Here is a 24,213-nt window from a genome sequence, read left to right on the forward strand (position 1 = left end):
CAACATTTCCGCTTCGACTCACAACGTTGAACACCGTTCCTCGGAATCAAGCTTCGTTCCGGACGCCAGTGGACCATTCAAGCGCTAGAGTCATGCTCACAAGCACACCATAGACAGTCGAACACATAGAATTACGCTCCTGACCCCCTGCATCTGTGCCCTCTTAAAGAAAGAGCGTCTTCTCCCTCAACGCTCTCCACCCAAACAACATCCAATCCTCCCTCCTCAAACACAACTCTTGACTCGCAGCCTCCAGTCTTGCAAACACACTCATACCCTTCCACGCCAACACCTGGGGATCCATGTCTCTCGGAGGCGGGATCAGTGTCACCTTCGGAGCGTTGTTAGCGTCGCCCGTCGTAGCGTGGAAGTGGCTGCCCATCATCGAGGTCAGCCTGGCTTCGAGCGCTGCACCGAGACCGGGGATGCGCGCGGTTCCTCCCACGCACAGGATGTTGTTCGACATTTTTCGCAGACGCTCATCGCCTGCAGGCCCGACTTGACCGATCGAGGTGAGGAGCGAGTTGAGGATGGCTTGGTCGAGAGAGGTCTTGGAGGCCTCGTAGTGGATGTCGATCGTAGGACCGGCTGGTGTGGGCGGCTCGACATCTTCTGCTGGGCCAGCACCGGCGGCGGACGGCTGTGGTGTGGGAGAAGGGCGGGCGGATGCGTCGGCCGACGGAAGCGTGCTGCTAGCATCGACGCCGAGCCCTGTCTCAGTGGTCTTAGCTTCTGCAGCAGGCGAAGCTGCTCTGGAAGCCGTCGCATCATCAGCGTCCGTCTTGCTCTTGACATCATCCAGGGGAGCCGGTGTACCGATCTCGGATCCACCTGCGGCTGCGTCTGTACCAGTACCAGTCTTTGCCGACGTTGCCACAGAGGCAGTGGGCGCTGGTGGTGTTGGCAAGAGATGCTTGACGCAGGAAGTCATGGCGCCGGTCACGGGTACGTCCAAGCCATGCAACACGCTCAGTTCCGTCAGATCCTCCGCAATGCCCTCATCCTGCCCCTCGTCTTCCTTTGCAAATGCTTCCGAGTTGCCCTTGATCCTCGGCTTGCCATCCAGGTCAAACACGGCCGGATCGAACAGACTCATCGGCCCCATGATCAGCTCGTCGTAGGTCCTGAAGAGATATTTCAACGTCGGCCGCGATGGCAACCTGAGGTAGAAGTCGTGGATGTTGAGTCCCACATCTGCTGGATTGAGCGTCACCAGCTTGCACTTGAGCTCGTCGATCAACATGCTGTCGGCGATGCTAGACCGGTAGTCCAGCTCTCGATAGGGGAACTTGGATCTGAGAAAAAGCTCGGCGAGGAAGTTGGCGACGTCGTTGCCGCCATACGCGAGCTGGATGCGTGTCTCTGGCAGGATGAGTCCTTCTTCGACACAAGAGATCGATATCTTTTCCGAACCCATGTCGACGACGCATCCGGAGGAGAGACCGGCACCGAACGTAGCGCAAACGCTCTCTTGCTGAATGCACGCCTGCGCAAAGCCCATGTCGATCAGCAGCAGCTCGACAAGCGCCTTGACGTCGGAGCGGCAAAACAGGTCTGGCACGACAAGGATGACAGTGCAGGTGCCAAATTCGTCTCGCGGAATGCCGAGTCCGATCGGTGCCACCTTTCCGGTCTCTTGCCTCTCGTCGGTGTCTTCGGGCGGTGAAGTGATGGCATGCTCGAAGATGGTGCGGACGTCTCCGAGAAGGGCTTGCACGGCAGCAGAGGCGCCATAGTGCTGCTCGTAGGCGTTGAGGTCCAGAGAGCCTCGCTTGAAGGGACGGAAGAGTGTCCATGGTCGGGCCGAGTCGGGAGGCGAGAGCGGCTTGATGGTGGAAAGCTGCTGCTGCTGTTGACGCCGTTGCCCTTGCTGCTTGGGCTCTGCTGTTTTGGGCTGAGAGAAGCACGCAAGGCGAAGGGCCTGCTCGCCGACGAGTACATTGTTGGCACCGCCAGCGTCCTCATCGGTCCATTCGAGGCCGAAAAGGTCGTTGTGCTCTGGCACGTCTTCAGGCTGGGAGCTGTCGTTATAATTGGCAGCGAGGTTCTTGGCGTTTCCGACGGAGCGGAGCTTTTCCTGACGCATGATGGCTCGAAGGTCGTTCCGGATCGCCTCGATGCCTACGTCGAGCGAAGCTTTGGCGCTTTCGAGATCATCTTCGCGGGGAGCTGAAGAGCTGGATGAGTGCTTGTCTGTGGCGGATCCGTTGGCGGCTGATCTTCGTGGATTCTTGCGCAAAGATTTCGAGGACTCCTCATCTTCGTCGTCGGATCCGTCCGTGCCCCCCTTGGAATTTTGTGGGTCGACCACGTCCACGTCCATGTCATCTCCGGCCGATGTCTTGGCTGCTGATGTGCTCGCCGCGTCCATGCTGCTGGCTGCAGCAGGTGTGGATGGCGGTGCCGGAGCCTCCTTCTTTGCTCGACGCGCGATTACATTTGGCAATGTGATGGGGAAGAGATCGGTGGCTCGACCCAAACGCAAGTTCTGCGAGCCCGGATGAATCACAATAGTCCTATGCGCAGGCGTGTTCTCGGCTGCTTCTGCTTCGCCTTCGTCGGCGTCGAGATCGTCGTCGTCATCCATGTTGATGCTGGCATCGGCACCATCTGCACCATCTCTCAGCACGTCGATCCGGCGTTTCTTGCTGGAGCCGAGCGATTGAGCGGCGGCTTGAGAGCGCGAGATCCATGTCTGCGCCTCTGTCTTGAGGTAGGAGGATGAGACGTTCTTGGCGTTGAGCGGTGCTACCGAGAAGAAGGTGGTGTACTGAAGCGGGATCGACTGGGACGGATCCGGCGGAGGATTCGGTGGAAGTGACACCTTTTTGGGCGGCATGGCCGATGTACAAGTGCTGAGCGCTACGAGCAGCGATGGAAGTTCGGAGACCGATCGGAGCTGTCGTCTGCTTGAGGATGAGGAGAAGGAGAAGAAGAAGATCGAGAAGAAAGAGCAACCAACACGTTACTTTGGCCATCGACTCGGATCCGTTCTGACGCGAGACGCTTTTGCCGACAGCGACTCGCAGCACACGCGCAGCCCAGCCAAGCTTGCGGTCAAAAGAAAAGGGAGGTGGAGTGCGCTGCGCCGCCTTGTCAAAAACAATCTCATCTTAATTATTCTGGTCATGACGTTTTGCCAGCTTTCTGCCTTTTTTAACACGCAGAGACACACACACGCAGCTGCCAGAACGACACAGCAGCACACGGACCCTTGATTTGTTTGCAGCATGACTTTCTTTTCGAGCCAAGACGCTTCTCAATTCACCATTCACAGTCACCCTTCTCAGTCACACGCACAGGCACCGACGACTCTGCATCGACGCACGCAGTCACATCGCTCGCTCCCTTCCTTCCTTGCTCGCTCCCTCCTTTCCTTCACATCGCATCTGCTGCGAGGATAGACGGCTGCTCTGCTGTCGATCCGGAGCTGCCGATCCGTGAGCTGCCGGTGCCAGTGCTTTCTTCGGCCCCACCCGACGATGCTGCGATAAAGGCACAGTGTTAGTCGTCACGTTCGTTCCGCTGAATCGCATCCTCCCTGTCGTTACATCTACTACACCTCGCGGATGTACCGACAGACAGCCCTTCCACCTACACATTCACCCTCTTTACAGTACGAGGTGCAGCAACCATGTCACACTTCGTTTCCAAACACACCTCTCACGACTTCGACTCGCTGCAGAACCAGCTGCTTCGGAGGCACCCCGTCGACAACAGTCCCGAAGACGACGACGGTCAGGCCGCGAATGCGGAACCTGTCGATGAAGCGAGCAATCGACCTGGAGTGACGAGTTCTCTCGCCAGCCGCCGTCGCCGCGACAATGATGACGCCTTCCAGCTTAGCAACGACAGCAGCAGCCAACGCGTGTCTTCGCTCTACTCGCGGCGTAATAGTCCCGAGCTACCCACTCCAGGTCCTTCGCGTCCTCGGAGCGTCGCCAGCCAGGTGCCGGCAAGCAGCTCATCCTCCACCGACGGTCAGATCGAGGCGACCGACTACTTCTCCAAACCGGCTGCCACCCCGTCTCGTTCACGGTCCGCGGCATACCACGTCGACCTTGACAGCGGCAAGCTGAGCGGCAACCCCTTCGTAGCATCAACGCCATCTTCGCCAAGCTCGGTCGTCGAGAACGAAGGCGCTCTTCGAACTCCGTTGACGTCTCACCATGATCCCGCCTCTGCGCAATCTGTCCATGCGGATCAGCCCTACGGCGAAACTTCCTCCTCGAATCTAGCTCAAAGCGCGTCCACGATACGTCCACGTCGCACTCAGAAAGGCGTCTCCTTCTCCGACAGCAACGCTGGTCCTGGAGAACACGGCCATCAAGCGCAGGATGGAAAGCACTACCGTCGCCCCGCGAGGTCCAATAGCGGCTTCCTGGAGCCAGGTCAACAATCAGCTACAACGCATCTTCCACGTACGAAGAGCCTCGGCATGATCCATCCCGCCGAGATGGCGCCTCGTAAGCTCGGCACCTGGGACGGCGTCTTCATGCCCGTCAGTCTCAATATCCTCGGCATCATCCTCTTCTTGCGTTTCGGTTTCGTTCTCGGCCAGGCAGGTTTGCTTGGTGCCGTCTTTCTGCTCGTCGTCAGCTACGCCATAGATACCCTCACAGCTATGAGTCTGAATGCTATCAGCACCAACGGTCAGGTGCGAGGCGGAGGCGCCTACTATCTCATCTCTCGCTCGCTCGGTCCCGAGTTCGGCGGCTCGATTGGCCTCATCTTCTTTGCCGGTCAGGCTCTCAACGCGGCCATGAACGTGCTCGGTTTTGTCGAGACACTCACAGACGCATTTGGACAAAGCAGAGGTGCATCCGGCTTCCTTCCGGAGGGTCCGTGGTATAACTTCTTCTACGGATCCATTGTCCTGCTCGTCAGCGCCATCGTGTGCCTCGTCGGGTCCAAGCTGTTCGCACGCGCGACCCTCGCGCTCGCCCTCGTCCTCTGCGTAGCCATCGTCAGCATCCCCATCTCGTCCTTCACCGTCCAGCCTTTCATCGATGACGATCGCGGTGTCTACTACACCGGCTGGTCTTGGGAAACAACACGCAGCAATCTGTTACCCCGCTTCACCGCCGGTGCTGCCGGCTCCTCGACAGGCAATGAACCCGAAAATTGGCAAAGCGTATTCGGTGTCCTCTTCCCAGCTGTGACGGGTATCCTCGCTGGAGCATCCATGTCGGGTGATCTACGCAAGCCTAGCAAGAGCATCCCCAAAGGGACCAACTATTCGTTGGTCTTCACGTTCCTCGTCTACCTGCTCAGCTTTGTCGTCTTTGCAGGCACGATCGAGCGCGAGTCGTTCTATGTCGACGTCGGCATCGTCTCCGATGTGGCTCTCAGCCCACAGATCATCACTTTTGGCGCACTCGCCTCGACCGCCTTTTCGGCCTTGATGGGTGTCATGGCGTGTGGTAAAGTGTTACAAGCCATTGCGCGCGACAACTTGCTTCCTGTGCTTGACATCTTTGCTCAGGGCACCGAGGTCAGCGACACCCCTATCTATGCTGTGCTCGCAACCTACATCTTCTGCCAAGCCATCCTCTTTGTCGACTCGGTCAACACCATCGCCCAGCTCGTCACCATGACCACTCTGCTCACCTTCGGCACGCTCAGCTTCGCCACGTGCGCGCTCAAAGCGGGCGGCGCTCCTAGCTTTCGCCCGTCTTTCAAGTACTGGAACATCTGGACGGCTGCAGGAGGTGCTGTTAGCTGTTTCGGCGCCATGTTCTTCACCGACCCTGCTGCTGCCGGAGGATGCATCCTCTTTGCCGTCATGCTCTTCGTCATGATTCACTTCTTTTCACCACCGAAGCCGTGGGGCGACGTTACGCGCAACATCACCTACCACTTTGTCCGCAAGTACCTGCTTCGGCTCGACGAGCGCAAGGGGCACGTCAAGTACTGGCGTCCCCAGATCCTGTTGCTCGCGAACAATCCACGCAGCGAATGGAACCTCATCATCTTTTGCAACTCGCTCAAGAAGGGTGCACTGTATGTGCTCGGCCATGTGCTCAAGGGCGAATTCACCGAATGCCTAGCCGAGATGCGCAAGCAGCAGGTCGCCTGGCTCAAGCTCGTCGACCTCACCGGCATCAAGTCTTTTGTCGACGTTGTCATTGCCAAGGATGAGCGAGAGGGTGCTCGCAACCTCATCCTCTCCTGCGGTCTGGGTGGTATGCGACCCAATATCGTTGTGATGGGCTACCCGAGCGACATGCGTCATCCAGCAAAGGTGGCCAGATCCACCTATGGCAGCGGACATCGAAGCGACGGCAGCGAGATTACCATCCGCGGCCTGTCTTGGCCGCAACGTCAACATCAGGCTGTCGATGTTGGCAGTCTGCCAACGGATGTAGCGAGGAGAGAGACACCGATCAAGCCTACCACCTACGTCGGTATCATGGAGGACTCGCTCGCTCTCAACAAGGCCTTGGCCATCGCCTATGGTTTCGATCTCATGCAGCCACCGGTGCAGGTCAAGTCCAGCTCTCTGCCCAAACCGAAGCACGCCAAGCAGGAGGAAGAGCGCTACATTGATCTATGGCCGATCCAGATCGCTAGCCCGGATACGGACGAGAGCCATGCTTGGGACACGTACACGATGGTTCTGCATCTCGGCACCATTTTGAGCCTCACCAGCAGCTGGAAGTCGCACAAGCTGCGTGTTTCCGTATTCGTTGAACACGCCAGCGAGATGGACGAAGAGCACAAGCGTATCCGCGCTTTGCTCGACAACCTGCGTATCCCGGCGTCGCTGCGTGTCTTTTGCCTGTCGGATCAGAGCGTCACCACCTATCGCACCATTGTGCATGGAAGCAGCGTCGCTGCTGTCGAAGTCGACGAGGCGTTGCGTGGAGATCCGTGGTGGGAGACGTTGAAAGAGCTCCGACGAAATGACGAGCGTCGTGCGCGTGCCGCTTCCAAACGCAAGTCGCAGGCCTTGTCTCCTGCAAAAGCGATCCCGGCTCCGGGCCAAGCAAGTGATGCAGCAGGCGATGCGCCACGCAAGCAGTCGAAAAGAGAGCAGAAGCTGTTCGGCGTCAGCCTTCCGGCCGAGCATCTCGCGTATCACAAACAAAACATCCGTCTCGGTCTCGCCCACCCGCGTGCGCGTCGGGAGGACGGGGAGGATTCGTCCTCCGATTCCGACTCGGATTATGAGGACGAACTGGCGATGCTATCCGAGGACGACGACTGGCTCGTCGATGGGCCTGCAAGGCGCGGACTTGCGATCCGCAGAGCCTCGACGCTGGAGCCGGCAAGCTCGTCGAGCAAGATACGCAACTATCGAACGAGAGCATACTCGATCGGCGGCTCTGCCGGCCTCCCCGACGACCCGGTCACGGCAGCCAGCAGGCCTCTGCTGGGATCGAGCATGTCGTCACATATGGGGCCGGGATCGGTTGCGACGAGCTACGGAACGCTCAGCTCAAGCCAGAGGACTGCGACGCCGGCGACGGTGCGAGCTGCTTCGAATGGGAGCTCTGCCACACTGTTGGGCACGTCGTACGCCTCGACCGATTCGAGCACGACGCCTCGGGCATCCGTGCCGCACACCATTGAACGACCCTCGCCTCTGACGGAAGGGCTCGCTCTGTCTTCCCTTGCTCAGGGTAAGAGGTTCGAGGACGAGGGGGAAGACGCCTCGACACTCAAAGCCTCAGAAAGGCAAAAGATGCAGGCTGAGCTCAAGCGGGATCTGCAGAACGGCACAGAGACGACTCCGACCAAGGCGAGTGGTCTCGCTGTGCCTTCGGATGCGATTACACCGCGACCCAGGGTGGAAAGCGACAGTCGGCAGTCGTCGTACACCGGTTCGATCGCCTCCTCTGACGGTGGCGATGGGACCTCGAGCAGCTCTTCCTCCGGAGCGGAGTACGACGCCAAAGGCCGATTGGTCGCAGGTAAAAACGGCAAGGTCCGCAAAGCTTCTCTCTCTCGACACGGAAAATCGCGCTCCGAAGAAGTCGACTCGCACCGGCGTGTTTCTTCCACCTCGCCCGCCCACGTGCGTCGCACGCGACCCTCTCCCGCAGTACGCACACCCAGCCGCGCCACCAGCATCTACTCGACCGATCTGCCAACAGTGTCGTTCAACGAGCTGCCGAACAAGGCGCAGTATCTGATCCTGAACGAGCTCATCCGCATCAACAGCTCGGCGGCGACGGGCGTGGTGCTGACGGCGTTGCCGGCGCCGGAGCCGGGCACGAGTGCGGACGAGCTGAAGTCGTTGAGGTATTTGGAGCAGTTGGAGAGTTTGTTCAGTGGAGGCCCGCCGATTATGGGGGTTCATGCGAAGACGTTGACGATGACGATGAGTCTGTAAAGGAGGAAAATGAAATGGGGCTTCTTGGATGGACTTTGACAGATAGGTGTGTGTGTGAGAGATGCGGTGTGGTCGGGAGCGATAAAGGAGTGTGGGTGAATTAAGGAGGTGTGGGAGGAGTGAGGTGGTTGCGATGTTCGGGTGACAGGGGTGAGCGCAAATGAAGCCTTACCTGCACAGTGAGAGTGAGCCCTTGTTGAAGAGACTCGATCTGCTGCTGCTTTACCTTCTGACTCTGACCCCGATTTCCCCTCATCGGATGCTTCGACCATCACAACGAGCATGTTTTCCGCTTCACCACGCACGACGATTCTATTCCGCGTCGTCCTGCTGCTTCTGCTGCTCGGGGCGAGCACTGCGACGCACAACGCACCATCATCACCTCCCGTAGAGTTCGGTGCGGACATAGATGCCCCGCCGGTACTGGTTAAACCTGTGTACGATCAGTTTTCGTTTCCTCCGCACCATCGAAAGTCGCATCACGAGAAGGGAAGGAAAAAGTTGGAGAGGTGGTTGGAGAAGGTCAAGGTGAAGGCATCGAGGAAGCATGTTGATGCGCTTTGGATGATGATCAGGGCAGACGAGGGGCAACATGGGCTTAAGAAGGATGGTAGGGGGCCTGCGTGGGTGGAAGTGAGACCTGGTCGTGGAGACGAACATGGTGGAGAGAAGGGGGAGAGGTTAAAGGGAGGAAGGCCGAGGAAGTGGGGAGAAGAGGGTGAGACGACGAAGCACTCGAGCGGGGAAGCGCGACCGGAACCTGCTCAACGAATCCCTGCAGCAACGTCTGGTCGAAACATCGACTCCGCAGGTCAATCAGACCACAACCCAGTCGAACATCGAAACACCACATCTCCGGTAACGCTCGCACCCTCCTCCTCCTCCTTTTCAATGCACGAGCCTTCCACGGCCACCGTCGGATCGATCAATCCCAGCTCCACCCCTCCTTCCCCTCCTCCTCCCGCACCACCCACTGACGATCCGCGCTACCACCCCATCGCATCCAACACGAACCAAACCATCTCTGGAATTCCCGTCCTTTCTCCCACCTCCGACGATGGTGATATGAAAATCCCTCCCGGCAAACTAAGCAACTCGACCAAACCAGCAAGCACTACCTCGAGTGGTGGCGGTAGTACGAGGTTCGGATACGGAAAGGAAGGTGGGAATGGTGGTGGTGGGGGATGGAAGAGTAGCGGTGTGGTTGCTGCGGTGGTGGTGGTTGTGGTTGTTCTGTTTGCGGTTTGATTGGGGAGTGGGGTATCGAATTAGAACGAGACTCAAGAAGTGAGGACGATGTGCGAGCAGTGTGAGAAAGGAAGGCGGATGTGGACGACGTTTAGCGACTGTACGAGTCAGATTGACGGGGTGAGGGAGAGGAGAGCAGAAAGAGAAGAGTGAGGAGATGATTTTGGCGACCGGAATTTTCTTGAGGCGGACCCCAAGGCGGGGAAAAGCCAACACGTCGAATTGCGCTCACCGAGCTTTAGGGAGTCTGAAACATCGATCTGCCTCAATCCATTCGTCTCGTTGCTCGTCTTGACGCTTTCATCGGGGAAGTCAGATCCTCCTCCATGAACAATCAGCAGTGACAGTATGTCAGCCAGAACCGTGTTGATACGAACCCACTTCAAGTGCTTGTGCCAGCGAGAATTCATATTCTGCACGGCTCCCTTTCCCTTACACATCACATCCGTTCCCCGTCCTCTCCTTCCTTCAACCACACCTTCCCTTCCCACCTCTCCTCCCAACCACCACCACAATGAACATGGATCACTGGCAACCCTACCTGCACACGCTTCTCCTCTCTCCCTCGCCCTACCCCACTCCGGAACCGTTCCTCTTTCCCTCCTTTCTCATCACCTCCCGCAGCAAGTTCCTTCTCGCTTGCCTGTTCACCTTCACCCTTGCACTGGTCGAACGCTTCCTCGCATTCACACTGGAGCGACTTGCCTCCAAGAATGTGTGCTGGAGGACAGCGGTGTTTGCACTGGCGACGATAGCAAGATATTTGCTGATGATCGTGGTTATGGGTATGGATTGGGTGTTGTTGGTTGGTGTGGTGGCGGGGATGACGGGAGGGTTCGCGGTGGGAGAGTGGTGGAAGGCAAGGGAGGGAACGGGTGGAGAAAGGAGGGAGGAGCAGGAGGAGGAGGAGGAGGTTGTGGAGCTGTTGAGGTGCGAGATGGGCGGATTGAATAGGCAAGACGATGGATGTTGAAAAAGTGCGTTGAGGGAAGAGGATTTGCATGAGCAGGATGATAAAGACAGAGCGCCCTGGACAGGCATATATGCTCGGGAGAAGGTCTCGTATCCAAGTCGATGCGTTCGGAAAGGTCTGGATGTACGACATGAAGCAACTTGTTGGTCGAGGCATTGCAATTAGAGGTTAGACGACAATGCAGGGGGTATACAAAGTGGTTTTGCGAAAAAGATGCTTCTGGGTTTCGACGTCGAGAAACAATTAGATACGATCAGGGGAGCGTGATGGAGAGCGAGAAACGTATCCTTCCTCTTCCGCTTCACCCAACCCACGATCTGGTGAGCGAGACGGGCTTCTCGAGACAAACCCTTCCCGATCAGGTGAACGAGATGGACTTCTCGAGACGTACCCTCCCGCATCAGGCGAGCGACTCCTATTCCTGGAATGGTTTGCGGCCAACTGTCGATCTGGAGAGACGCTCGGAGTGGGCGAAACGAATCTTCTCCTTTGTTCTGCGTCCGAGTCTTCCTGCGAAGAGTATTCCTGCACGTCATCGTACACCGGTTCCCGCACCACCTTTGCGGGCTGTATGCGCTTCAACTCTCTCAAGCGTTGCAGCTTCCACCGCCTTACATCCTTCAATTGGTCCTCCTCCTCCTCCTCCTCTTCGCTTCCACTCTCCACCTCCCCTCCGTTATCGATCGCCTTCAACAGCTTTGTTTCCAACACACTGATCCTCGGCATCAATCCATCCCTCACCTCACACACCTCTCTCCTGACCAACCTCGGCAGGATGATATCGCACACCCTCTCCTCTCGTAGCAAACTATCCACCCACTCGTCCACGCACATCACCTCGTAACCCCCATCCGCTCTGCACCACCTCAACTTCCTGCCGTCCTCGAGCAAGGGTTCCAACTTTTCGTATATGCTTTTAGAGTCGTACGTCAGTCGAATGTAGAAGGCGGTGAGCGCGCGGAGGTACTTGAAGTCGGAAGCGTCGAGGTAGGCATCGATGATCGAGGGATCGGGTTGAATCTGAAGCAGCTTCTGGAGTAAGCAGAGGAAGTGCGAGGGACGTTGAAGACCACCGATGAGACCGCCGATGTGGTGGAGCGACGTGGCGAGGGGCAGGATGGTGGAGGCGGAGAGGGCGAAGCAGTGCTGCTTCCAGTAGGGGGAGGAGTAGATTCGGTAGCGGATGGGTTTTTCGATGAGGTGTTGCGGGTTGGTGCCGTGGATGCTGTGGGCGTTGCGGATGGTTGCGTTGGCCATCGTTGGAGGAAGATGGTGATGGTGGAGAGAGAGAAAGGGGTCCAAAAGATGCATGCGAATGAGTTGCTCCACTTTGAGAAAGAAATACTTGGAAAATGTTGGACTAGAGAAATGCACATTGAGTGTAAACGACGCGTTGATTGGTGAAAGTGTTGGTTTCTCGACAGAAACAGTGCAACACGCACCAACCATCTCTAGCTTTCATTTCTCGTCCTGCCACCATCCTCGTCAACCCTCACACAAAATGTCGTCCTCACCCTCCTCCTCAGTAGCGCATCGCAAAGCACAGATAGAAGCAAAGAAAGCAAAACTCGAGGAAATCCGTCGTCAGCGCGAGGAACGTGCACAACGACTCAAATCCACTGCGACCACCTCCTCCGCCAACACCCAAGATTCATTCTCCTCGCGAAGAGACCTCGATGATCTGGTCAACTCTCTCATCTCGGGTTCATCTGTTCCCGCTTCGACCGCTCCGAGTGTTGGGACGCGTCCGTCGTCCCCGAGGAAGAGCCTGATAGGTGGTGGGACAAGTCGAGTGGTCAGTGGGAGTGGTGGAGCGCATGTGGCCAGTTCGGAGATAGGCGAGAGTGAGAGCGAAGTCCCCTCCACACCTGTCAAGCAAGATGCGAGGAGCGAAAGGCTAGAACTGATCGATGTAGAAAAGGAACTCTTCGAGCTACCCCAAAAGCAACGTGTCTTCTACACCAAGGAAGTGCAGACCTCCTCCACCGACGATTTCTCCGGTCAACCGTCCGGGGGCGTCGGGACCGAGCCGCGCCCACCTCCTGTGACGGAAGAATCGCTGCGGGCCAAGATCCTCTCCGAACAAGCGGCCGACCTCGCGGCGCGCCAAGAAGAGTCCCGGCTAGAACAGGAGATCGCCGAGCAGCTCCGCGAGCTCACCGCCGAGGAACGGCTCGCCGTCTACTCGGTGCAGGAGTTTAGCGATTTCGTGGAGCACTCGACCAAGATCGTGGAGCGCGCCTTGACGGACACGTACGATTACATGAGGGACTATCGCGGTGGGGTGGAGGATTTCTCCGCCGAAGCGGGGAGAGGTGCGGGCAGTCAGCTGCGCTTGATCCGGAAGTTTGGCGAGGGTGATGCGAGGTTTGCGGGGAGGAGCGTGATGGGGTTGGACTGGTCGAGCAAGTACCCGGAGCTGTGCTGTGCCGCCTACAACCGCACGCGCGATGGCGCGGACGACGCCAGCGACGGTCTCGTAGCTCTCTGGAATACGCACCTCACCGATCGACCCGAGTTCACCTTCACCGCTCCCACCGACGTCACCTCCGTCACCTTCTCTCCGTTTCACCCGACGCTCGTCGTAGGCGGCACATACTCCGGTCAGATCCTCATCTGGGACACCCGCTCTCGCCAATTGCCCGTGCTCAAGACCCCGCTTTCGGCCAGTGGACATACGCACCCCGTGTATGGGTTGAAGATCATCGGATCCACCAACGCCAACAACTTGGTATCGAGCAGTACGGATGGTACCGTGTGTTGGTGGATGCTGGACGTACTGGGTCGGGCGCAGGAGACGTTGGAGTTGGTCAACGCTTCTGGAAACGGTAAGACGGACGAAGTGGCGGTGAGTTGTTTGGGGATGGTGGAGAGGGAGACCACGTCGTTCCTCGTCGGAAGCGAGGACGGCAATGTGTATCAGGGGAACAGGTACGATCGGGCTGGGTTGAAGGCTGGGTTGAACGCCGGCGAAGTGTATCGGGGCCATGTGGGTCCGATCACCGCGATCGATTTCCACCCGCTCAACGGTGGGAGTGTCGACTTCAGCGATCTCTTCTTGACGTCGAGCATGGATTGGACGAGCAAGCTGTGGAGGTTGAGACCCAGCAACACGATCAAACCCGCCGCGGCGAAGGGTTTTAGGGAGGTGCTGAGCTTCGAAGAGTCCAACGACTACATCTACGACGTCAAGTGGAGTCCCATCCACCCGGCCGTCTTTGCTCAGGTCGACGGGACAGGAAAATTGGAGGTGTTCAATCTCAACGTCGATACGGAGCGACCGGTGGCTAGTGTCTCCCCCACCACCACCACCACCACGTCAACGCAACAGCAGAATGTAGGTGATGGTGGCGTGCTGATGGAGGGGGTAGCGGGTAGGGCGTTGAACAAGTTGGCGTGGAGCAAGGATGGCAAGAAGCTGGCGACGGGTGGGTCGGACGGCGTGGTGTACGTGTACGATGTGGGTGAGGCACTGTGGATGGTAGGGGAGGAGGAGTTTGAGGTGTTCCGCGAGGTGGTGGGTAGGTTGTTGACGCCGGAGAGTGCGGTTACGGGTACTACGGGTCGGACGTAGAATGCTCTCATACATCTGAATGCAAGTCATAACACACACTTTGTTCGTATCTCGTTTCGGTCTGGGATTTACATCCATCCGCAGCTATCTAACATCAGTCGTAACTCACCACCGCACCCTCCTCGGTGACTTTGAGCACCTTTGCATCGCACCTCTCGATCCCACCCTTCTCCCTGAACGTCCTCACCACGTCCTCCACGATCCTCTCCTCACCCTCTGTCGCCAGCGCCAGGATCGTCGGACCGGCACCACTCAAGCAGATGCCCAACAGACCCTTGTGACTCTGCGGTGTGACACTCGCCAGCACATCGGGCAATCCGGGGATCAGGTTCTTCCTGTACGGCTGGTGGACCTTGTCCTGCATCGCCTGGTAGATGAGGAACGGATCGGGTGGCGTTCTCGTCAGGGCGGTGGTGAGGACGGCGAGACGTTGGAGGTTGAAGATCAGGTCGGATTTGGAGTAGGTCTGTGGGAGGACGGAACGGGCGGAGGCGGTGGAGACTTGGAAGTCGGGGATGATGGCGATGACTTTGATCTGGGGAGACCAGCCGAAGCGGATGTAGTGGCCGATGTTGTGCGGAGGAGAGGGCGGGTTGGTGCCCCAATCGAAGGATGCGTTGGGCGGGTATTCGGGGATGACTTCAGAGAGGGGTACGTCGCGACGCTCTTCTTCCTCTGGGGAGAGTTCGAGCAGGTAGGAACCTACAAATCCACCCATGAGAGCGGCGGTGACGTTGTCCGGGTGTCGTTCGATCATGAGCGCATGATCCAACAATCGATCCTTTTGCAAGTTGAGCTGTCCCAATTCGTTTCCCAGCAACAGCCCCGCTACGACCGCTGCACCAGACGAACCGAGCCCGCGCCCGAACGGCACTTCGTTGTGAACCTGAATGTCGACTCCCGTCGGGAACGCCTGGACATTGTTGGATCGGAGCACGTAGAGCGCAGTACGCGTGGTGAGGTTCTTGTACGCATCGAGCGGCGCTTCCTCTGCTCCAAGACCGGTGTAGGAGAGTTTGGGCGAGGTGTTGGTGGATGACGGGTCGACGGTGACGCGGAGAGTGAGGTATAGCGAGAGCGAGAGACCGACGACGTCGAAACCTGGACCGATGTTGGACGAGGTGCAGGGCACCTTGATGGTGAACTTGCGTGCTGCGGATGTCATGGTGAGCCGACGATTGAGGTGGATGAGAGTGTGTCGTGGAGGGGATACAGAAAGCAGTGACGAGGTTGAGTGTCGAGAAGAATTCCAAGGATGACCGCTTCTCACTTTGTCCGTGCGTGCATTTCTGCGTCGACGAAGAAATTGAAAGTCTAGAAGGCCGTGGCCGTGTGACTCGCTCGGATGACGAGGTAAACTAACAGACAAGTCTCGACCAATTTGGTGGGCATTTCTTCTTCTTCTTCTCGCCATCCTCACCCGATCTACTCCCGATTCTATCTTGCGCCAGGTCGTCTTTCAACTCTCCACAGCGCTAGGTGATGCCAATATGGGATACTCGACGCAATCGACTAGCCCGTAGACAGCGACGGCGACACTCATACAGGCTTTGGGCTTTGCTCAGCCGCATCGTCACGTCAATCTATCGCGCCTCTTTGAACAATGTTTTCTTTACTAGCTTCTGACTGCATCTGCCTGTGCCTCTTGCACCATCGCCCCAACGACGAAAGATCCTCTCTGCGGGACAAGTCAAGAACTCCAGCACCTGTATTTCCGTTGTTGCGACCTACTTGTGAGCGCTCTTGTACTTGGAAAATGCAGCGTCGAGTCGATCGAGATGTGCCTGAACCTCCTTGACTGCGATCTTTCGTGCCTGTCTTGTCGTATCGCTGTTCACGTTGACCGAATCCAAAGCCAGCAACTGTCTCAGCAGCAGTTCCGACAGCCGTCGATGTGCGTCTGCGATCTGCGCATACGACATGCCTCCCGCCTTATTCTCTCCCTTTCCTTCTCCTCCGATCGTCGTTCCCGCTTCAGCCTCTGTCGTTGTCTGCTCCTTCCCTTCCAAGTGGCCGGCAATCGCCGTCTCCACCTGCTCCACCTCCGGGAACAGCTCCTTTCTGCTCGTCTCCAGCGCCTCCGTGATCCTCGACATCAACCCCTGCTCGCTCGTGTCGGCTTCCCTCGCCTTTTTCTCACGTGCCTTCTGCTCGCCTACCGACAACGCACCCATCCCCACAGAGGTCTTTGCTCCCGGTCTGTCGCCTTCCTCTCTGCTTCCGACCAGACCGATTCGTGATCCTTCCGAAAGACCGTACGCTGTGAGAGGCAGTCGATCGTCTTTCATCACGAGTCCTCGATGGATCAATTTAATCTTGTCGAAGGGTAGAGACGTTATCGATGCGATCTCGTGACGGAGATGACCGAGGGTTACTGGTTCGGCGGTTCGTGGAAGCACAATTTGCAGTCTGAGAGGAGTAAAGAGGGGAAAGAAAAGGGTGTCAGTGAGTAAGTTGTTGCGCTGAAGAAGTTAATTTTTGGAAGAATACGACATACCTTTCCCGACCCCAGACGACTTCGATCCGACGAATAGGTCCACCATCGCTACCCGAACGAGATGGTCCATTGGCCTCTTTCGACCAACGATTCCATTGTGAGGAGAACCACGACATGGTCGACAAGGTTTTTGCGTATGGGGGTCTCTCTGTGCTGTTGCTGGAAGAGAATGACTTTCCCACGAAATGCTGTATCCGTTCGGCGGATGTTTGCAGCTGGACGTCTGCCGTTCCGTTATCCTGTCAAAGGCTCCTGGAAGCAAACGTGTCAAGTCTCGTAGTAGTGTGCAGGTGAGATCGCGATGGTCGTTCAGCAAGAAGATCGACTGCGCACGAGCATGGCCCATCACCTTTGCTCTCCGGAATGCGCACGCAAATCCTCCACTTTGCCTTCGAAACGTGATCATCAACACACAACAAAATTTACTTCGAAGTTTGTAAAAGGAGAACCTAACACAATCGTATGAACAATCTCGGAGCTCTCGACCAGCTCATAGGTTGACCCAAGAGCGGGCTTGACAGGTAGCATGATATGCGACGGTTTGCATTGCTTTGCATAGTGTTACAGAGGGTCAGAGCTAGACAGCTTGAGGACTGCTACCCTGAATTGGTGTCGAACCACAGCGAAAAGGCAGGGAAGCGGCTAGGAAACGGATACCTACCGTAAGACCATCATATTTGACCCTTGATCTGAGCCAGTTGAAAGGTGTAGCATCCGAAGATCAGCATCACTGCTCAAACATCATCATCCGTCGTCAAGACATCGAGTCGTTTTCTTGCACTTACATCTACCTTCCGGAACTTCTGTATCGCATCCGTAAGTGGCTGCATTGCGGCTTTGGCATCCCACTGACGCTTTTCCAACGGTAAGCTGGGTATCGCTTTCGACTTTTTCTTCTTGCCGTTCGTCTGTGGTGCCAGTGCAGCGAGTTCGGCCGGTGTAGGTTCGACGTAAGCAGCGGCGCCTTTTGCTGACAGGAACTCATCCGCTTCTGCCACATCTTGGAACGCCAATTCTTCGGCAATGAAGCTTAGCGCGATCGATGGTCGATAGCTTTACGAAACAAAGAGATGCGAATCGAAAGAATGCGGATCAGCATGTCAGCATCTCGCGGTGGTTACAGGTGAGGACGAGGGAAACAAACTTACCACTTGGACATGATGAGAAGAGCGTTGATGCGTTCGCGCTCGACAAAGTGATCCATGATGTAGGCGTTCATGTTGGGTGCATCTGTATACAGTTGGAAGAACGAGTGGTAGTTGCCTGTCACCAGTGCGGCGCGCACCTGAAGCGCATGTTCGACTGCTGGTTCGGCCTTGTGTTCTTCTGTCAGTTCTGCCATCAATGCATTGACGTCTGTACGAGCAGCGAGAAGCGAATCAAGATGGTGCTATAGTAATCTGACCGTCACCTGCACAGATGGCTGGCTATGAGGGACTGCTTACCTCTGCGGTTCTTGGTATGTAAAAGATATAGGATCCTGTAAGCCAGAAACTCCATGGCACTGCCTCTGATACCGTACGCGTACAGTCCTCTTAATTGGCTCTGACATTGGTTGTATTCGCCCAAGTCGCCCATCTCGAGCGCGATTCGTGCGTGGATCTCGTACACCTTGACGGTGAATTCGTTCTTGATGCGCTGCACCGTCAGATCCTGTCGCATCGACTTGAACTGGTCGCATATGTACGAGTAGTTGTTCTCGGTACGCCATTTCTTCTTCAGCAGCTCGAGAGTCTGCACGAGCGTAGAGAGCGGACGGACGGTTTTGGGGTCGGGAGCTGATGTGAGGCGGAGGTAGGACTTTTCGAGCTTGCTGCTGGTGCCTACGACGGTATGCTCGTCCCAGTCGATGACGTTGGGATCTGCTACCTCGGTGTCTGTGAAATGTGGCCCACCTATCGGTGTCTGCGCGCCGTATTTGGACTTGCCGTTGAGGCGCGCGGTGCCTGCTGCTGATGCAGCTGCAGACCACGAAGGTTGGCCAGCGCTGCCGCCGCCAAACCTTGATGCTAGACTGGTGGACGCAATGGCTGTTTCAAGCATCTCGTCTTCCTGGCGCCTGAACTCTTGTTGCTCCTTCTCGAAGCGTCTTGCGCGCTTCTCTTTCCTCTGCTGCTCTTCCAAGTCGGATGCAGACAAGCTCGCGGACGCTGTCGAGGAGGGAGCTGCTCGTTTCTTCAAAAGCGACTTCTTGGTGGATGCGGACGGAGCCCCTAAGCTCTTGAGCGTGGCATTGGTCCAGTCGGTGGTGTGGATGGTGCCATTTTGGAACGAGTCAAAGATGAGCGCTCGAAGCTCCTCGGACACGGCTTTGCGGTTGACATCCGTGCAAGCGGCGAAAGCACGATTGGCAAAGTCCTTGAGGGACTGGGGCCACTCTGTTTGTGACGACATGGTTTCGCAAAGCCGGATTGTTCGCAAGAGGTGAAGGACCGGCTTTAATGCATTGTTTCTGTGGTATGATGGATGCTCATGTGGGGTCTGTACTGGTGAAGGATGATGCCAAAGGGTGAGCGGTACCGGTGCGTCGGGAAGTGAACTGAGCGACGAAGGATCTGCTGGGATGCGTCGAGGCAGCTTTCCTTGGCTGTGTCGCAGCTTTGCAAGCCGTGTATGCCCAAGCGGCCGTATGGATTGCTAACCTGGGCTGGGACTCGATGATGCTGATGATGTCAGGCTGAGGCGGACAAGAATGGAAGCGAGTGAGAGAAGCATGCATACCGCTCGTTTGTGGAGAGTGTCACGGAAATCTCGAATTGCCATCAACCCGATTCCTCAGTTCGAGCGTGCCAATATATCGCGATAATTTTTCTTCGGGCTACGATCCTGTGTCGATCTTACAACACAAGTTAGATTTTCTATGAGCGTCCAGTACGGAGCCCAATACTACTCGCAAAGATTTCAAAGCCATCTGTGCAACAACTGTCGTGCTGATTCTCCGCAATATCTTTATTTTTAATATTAATAAATGGTTTCCCCACACAATCTGGAGCCAATTAGCCAACTTGACGTCAAAAAGAAGGCCCTCGACATGTCTTGTTTGCCGAGATACTGACGCGAGCGTTTCATTGGGAATTGCAGAAAGAGCGATCCGTTTGGGCCGAGCGAGGCCTGTCTCGATTCTGCATGCTCTTTGGGAGTCAGGCGGATGTATTGTTTAGTCTGGATCGGCCTCATTCAAGGATGCCGTGGTGTCATTGGAAGTTCGCACGGTGTCAGCATCTTTCAACCAATGCACACCATACTAGGCAAACCAGGCCTGTCCAGAGCCAGCCTTGTGCATTTGAAGCCCAAAGCTGCGGGAAATTATGGTCACTTTACAAGATCGCATCTGCTTGCACTGTGTGATGTGTTTGGACTTGCATTTCACAACCGTGTGCGCACTGTGGACGATGCCATTCACAGAGGAGATACGAATGCCGCGTGGGCAAAGCGATACAGGCCTCCTTGGCCAACAGTAGACAGCATGGTATGAAAAATAAAAAAATTTCAAGATACAGGGCGAGTTCCGCTCTCAGAAGAAGAAAGGAGGAGCGTTTGTTGCAACACTGGTACAGCACGAGCATATCGCCACGCTCCGCCGGTACGTCTACCTACTTCCTGGCGCTACGCTTGAGAAGATCAGGCCGCACCTCCTCGAGAAGACCCCGTTGAGCCTCAGCGACTCCTCGAAGAGAGTGCCATATCACACTCAAGATGACTGGCATTGAACACGATTGCCACAACTCAGAGAGAGTGCTCAGATCACGCAGGAACTGAGTCAACGAGACAGGTACACACAGCATCAGGATGGAAGCCTCAAAAATTCTGTCGCCTTGGAAACTCGCTTGAGTCGGCTGATCAATATTCTTCCCACTTCTCCATTCTCAATCACGGAGAGCCAAGATCAAGCAGGGAGCTGGGATTCGCATAAGGTTTTTTGGGCTGATTGCAGCGTCGCAAACTGGGGATTGTTTCGGGAAAGACATGTTCGCAGTTCCACTCAGGATCGCTAGAAGAAGGCCAGCCGATAAGAGATTCATGCAAACTGGCAGGTAATCTGCGTTGTCCCTTTGTAGCCGCGAGCAACTGTAATGGATGTACGACACTTCGACGTTCTGTTCGCAATTTCGTATCCGCGCTAACATCCAGAAACGACGTGCATCAAGGCTTCCGTCGGCAGAAAAGTTCCACACTGTACGTGTGTCAATCTTGGGCTAGGGCTTCAGCTGGCTAGGCGATATTGCAAAGGTCTGCCTACGTCCAAGCACAGTCGAACCGTACTAATAGATTGCTGGTCCGGAAGAGGTTTGCTTCTTTTCTTGCCTTCTATTCCGCAAAGCTCAGGACATTGTTTATGTTGTTGGACTTCTTCACCCACTGCAACAGCTCGGACACATCTGGGCATCGTTCCATCATGGTCTCCACTTCCCCAACAGAAGAGACGCATCTGCTCAATAGTGATGCTCACCATCAACAAGTGCCCTCTACGAGCCATGCCGCTCTCCCAGCAGATCCCAGTCATACAGCGAAGAAAGCGTTGACGAGCGTCTTCGTCGTCAACTTCTCTACTCAATTCGCACGGAGCATTGGCATGACCTCCAAGGTTGAACTTTTTCGCAGTTTTGCTTGCGCAGAGCACTATGGGCTGTCACCGTCGTCAAGTCCTGAAGCTGTGGACTGCCTCGTGGAAATTGTCGATGCTCGTACTTCCAGGGTGATAGCTTACAATCTCAGCTTGAACTATCTATCCTCTTGCTTCTTCGCACTTGTCCTATCACCGCTATTCATCAGGCGACTCGGTTACAGGGGCTGCATGGCTTTAGGTGCAGTGCTTCTCTCGTTGCACCTTTGTTTCCCTATCCTGGTCGCAGAACTCACTCGAGAAACACCCGAATCAAAACTCTTCGCTTCAAGGCACATCACACCCACCCTCGCCCTTCACATGCTGTTGGCGGAGTCTTTGATCTCTGGCGTCCTCGGAAGCCCCGATATGCTCTTCGAAGTCGTTTCAAGAGCCATTGTGATTGACTCGGTACCTGCATTATCAAGATCAACCTGGCTGGCAAGGCTAGGTGCAAGCATATCCATTGGTGCAGTGACTGCATCACTAGTGTTACAGTCCCTTTGGCTCGACACACGCTCCGACCTCTTGGTCGATCTACTCCCTTTTAAGCTCGGAGCGGCAGTATCGATCTGCGCTATTCTGGCTAGCTCTACGGTCACCTCTCTCACGAACAGAAATTGCACGCCTCCATCACGACCCGGTACCGATACTGGCGGACGGGCTGGAAGTACTTTGCATACAGAAGACGAAGACAGAGGTACTCTAGGCAATCTCAGGCTTGGCTTGGTGGAAGCCGCTCGGCCCTTGCTCCTTCTCGTCAAGCCAATCCGGAATCAGACGACTGGAAAATTAGAATGGAGCTTAAGCCGGGTCATCCTCGCATACATGCTCACGAACGAGATTGCAATCGCGACCAGCACGCTCGCTGTATACTGCCCATTTCGGTTTGGACTGCGTGCCCAGGAACTCGGCTTGATGCTGGGCTTCTCAGGTGCTTTCACATTTCTTTGGCTGGCTTTCGCTTTCCCTGCTATTGCCAAACGGACGCGTCTGCGCTTCGAACGGATCCACCAAAGGGGTTCCGATGAGCGGGAGGATGATGGTGTACCTGCTGCTTCCGAACGATTCCTTTCCATCACTACCCTTTTTTTAGATGCTGCGAGCTGGCTTGTTCTCGCGGCAGCTGGGTCAGCCGCCAACTATCCCCTGTTCCTACTTGGTCTGGCTCTTCATTGCATGTCGTGTCCGTCAGAGTCTACTCTAGCCGCACTTGCGTCGATACTGTGCCCAGAGGGTACTTCAACCGAAAGCCTTTCTGCAACACTCTCTTTCCTCAACAACGTTGCTTGTACGATTTGTCCCGTGCTGAACTCATGGATCTACGGATTTAGCCAGCACGCTCACGTACCAGAACTTATCTTTATCTTTACTTCGTTGATCTCGACAAGCGCGTGCATCCTCGTGGCTGCTGTCCATCTTCCACGCTCTACACTGTCTGTTCGCGATTAGACCGACCTCGTTTCATCTTCATTCCATAACAAATCTATGATCAAGCTTTGCAGCCATGCTCGTCATTGTGTCATTCGAGTTCGTGCGTCGTGTCTTGGCGTCAGTAGGTCATTGAACATATTCATCGCGAAACGATGCCTCTTACTTTCCAACGTGAGGGCTCGGACACTTGTGTTTGCCGTATGGAAAGCTACCTGGAATCTGTAAAGAGAGGTCAAACACTTTGTAACGGACGTCCAAAACGTTCCAGATCCAGATCTTCTGTACATTAGATGCACTGATTTCCTGCGCACACGTCCTATCTGCTTGATGAGGCCCTGAAGGAGCAACCCGGTCTTTGGTCCATCCTCTTTCGGAGGTCAAGGTTTGTACAATGCCTTCCCTCCCTTCCCAACGCCCGATCCATGTTTGTGCAATGCCAACTGCTCTAGAAGAGGTCTGGTATGATTGCTCCGCTTCACTTGCAGGACCTTTCTGATATAGGTAAATATCTGAGCAACATCACTGAGTCTGATCTCCCGATCGACGCAACAAGCGACGACACAAGGCCACCAAGGGTATATAAAATCAAAAACTCATGCAGCCGGTGTGCGTGTGTGTGTGCCTCTCGGTGCGACCTTCTTTCCTAGTCACCCACCACCCACTGACAGGTCAAGAGACGCGTTCGATCGGTTGAACGGTCGACTGCGCGTCAGCAGTCTTGCCTGTCACGCTCGGGGTCAACGAGAAACCAACACTTCTGCGACCCTTTTCTGTCACAAAATCGATTTGCTCGTAGACCAGGCAGCAGGCAGCACGCAGCAGTTGAAGCACAGGCCTTCCGTTAATTGATTTGTGATTTTCGGAAATGGGTGGACTCACCCACACGCACGCATCTCGCTCACGCCCACACACGCAGATCGCGCTGAGCAAGCCCAGGTCGAGGTTCGGACTCCCTTCCGACGCTGCTGACTTGGTGACTGACTTGAGGGTTTATTGTGAATGGCTAATTGTCGGTGTACATGTGCTCTGCATTTCTCCATCTCTTCCTACCAAAGCTTCCACTCACACATCTCTGCCTCTCAGAGACCGCATTCATTCCTTCCGTCGTCGTGGTAAGCTGGCTCAGTCAGTCAGTCCACCCAGTCCTTCCGTCAAGGTAGGAGCCGCGGTCAAAGCAACACCTTCCGCTGGCTCGCTTGCGTTTGCTCTCCTTGGTCACGCTCCGCTCAGCTTCGGCGCCATCGACGACCCGACACAGCAGGCCACAGCCTCGCAATCCGACTCGACGGCTTCCTTCGCAGCTTGGTGAAATGCTCTTTGTCAGCCGGCCATTCTTTCTTTGAAGCATACTCCACCATATACCACCACGCTGCAACAGCATCGATCCATTCATCCTATACCACCTCGGCATCTTCGCTTTGAGCTCGCCTCGCATCCGGAACGATCCGCGTCTAGTCTTGAGACCAGGATCTAAAAACAATTTTACGCTTGCACTCAGTATCCGACGGGTCTCACCAACGTCCCGCTCCCACCTGCAACCGCTGGC

The 24,213-nt window shown here is 55.9% G+C and overlaps 6 protein-coding genes across 6 annotated transcripts; 2 read left to right on the plus strand and 4 right to left on the minus strand.

Moving 5' to 3' along the window:
• Window positions 1-163: 163 nt before the first annotated feature.
• Window positions 164-2,839, minus strand: PHSY_002376 (actin-like protein; the record flags this gene model as incomplete). The annotated part of the gene is made up of 1 exon (XM_012333000.1): window positions 164-2,839. The coding sequence occupies one exon, from the start codon at window positions 2,837-2,839 to the stop codon at window positions 164-166; it is 2,676 nt and encodes an 891-aa protein (XP_012188390.1).
• A 795-nt stretch (window positions 2,840-3,634) lies between these two features.
• PHSY_002377 (hypothetical protein) lies at window positions 3,635-8,338 on the plus strand (the record flags this gene model as incomplete). The annotated part of the gene is made up of 1 exon (XM_012333001.1): window positions 3,635-8,338. The coding sequence occupies one exon, from the start codon at window positions 3,635-3,637 to the stop codon at window positions 8,336-8,338; it is 4,704 nt and encodes a 1,567-aa protein (XP_012188391.1).
• A 378-nt stretch (window positions 8,339-8,716) lies between these two features.
• PHSY_002378 (hypothetical protein) lies at window positions 8,717-11,816 on the minus strand (the record flags this gene model as incomplete). Its single annotated transcript, XM_012333002.1, has 2 exons — window positions 8,717-8,957; window positions 10,951-11,816. The coding sequence occupies 2 exons, from the start codon at window positions 11,814-11,816 to the stop codon at window positions 8,717-8,719; spliced, it is 1,107 nt and encodes a 368-aa protein (XP_012188392.1).
• A 244-nt stretch (window positions 11,817-12,060) lies between these two features.
• PHSY_002379 (dynein intermediate chain) lies at window positions 12,061-14,133 on the plus strand (the record flags this gene model as incomplete). Its single annotated transcript, XM_012333003.1, has 1 exon — window positions 12,061-14,133. The coding sequence occupies one exon, from the start codon at window positions 12,061-12,063 to the stop codon at window positions 14,131-14,133; it is 2,073 nt and encodes a 690-aa protein (XP_012188393.1).
• A 94-nt stretch (window positions 14,134-14,227) lies between these two features.
• Window positions 14,228-15,298, minus strand: PHSY_002380 (hypothetical protein; the record flags this gene model as incomplete). The annotated part of the gene is made up of 1 exon (XM_012333004.1): window positions 14,228-15,298. The coding sequence occupies one exon, from the start codon at window positions 15,296-15,298 to the stop codon at window positions 14,228-14,230; it is 1,071 nt and encodes a 356-aa protein (XP_012188394.1).
• Window positions 15,299-15,860: 562 nt separating this feature from the next.
• PHSY_002381 (nucleus protein) lies at window positions 15,861-24,102 on the minus strand (the record flags this gene model as incomplete). The annotated part of the gene is made up of 7 exons (XM_012333005.1): window positions 15,861-16,542; window positions 16,631-16,869; window positions 17,422-17,683; window positions 17,779-17,986; window positions 18,076-19,116; window positions 22,831-22,886; window positions 24,071-24,102. 7 exons carry the CDS (start codon window positions 24,100-24,102, stop codon window positions 15,861-15,863), a joined length of 2,520 nt encoding a protein of 839 aa, XP_012188395.1.
• Window positions 24,103-24,213: the final 111 nt, after the last annotated feature.

This window comes from Pseudozyma hubeiensis, assembly GCF_000403515.1.
Source record: "Pseudozyma hubeiensis SY62 DNA, scaffold: PHS23, whole genome shotgun sequence".
Lineage (NCBI taxonomy): Eukaryota > Fungi > Basidiomycota > Ustilaginomycetes > Ustilaginales > Ustilaginaceae > Pseudozyma > Pseudozyma hubeiensis.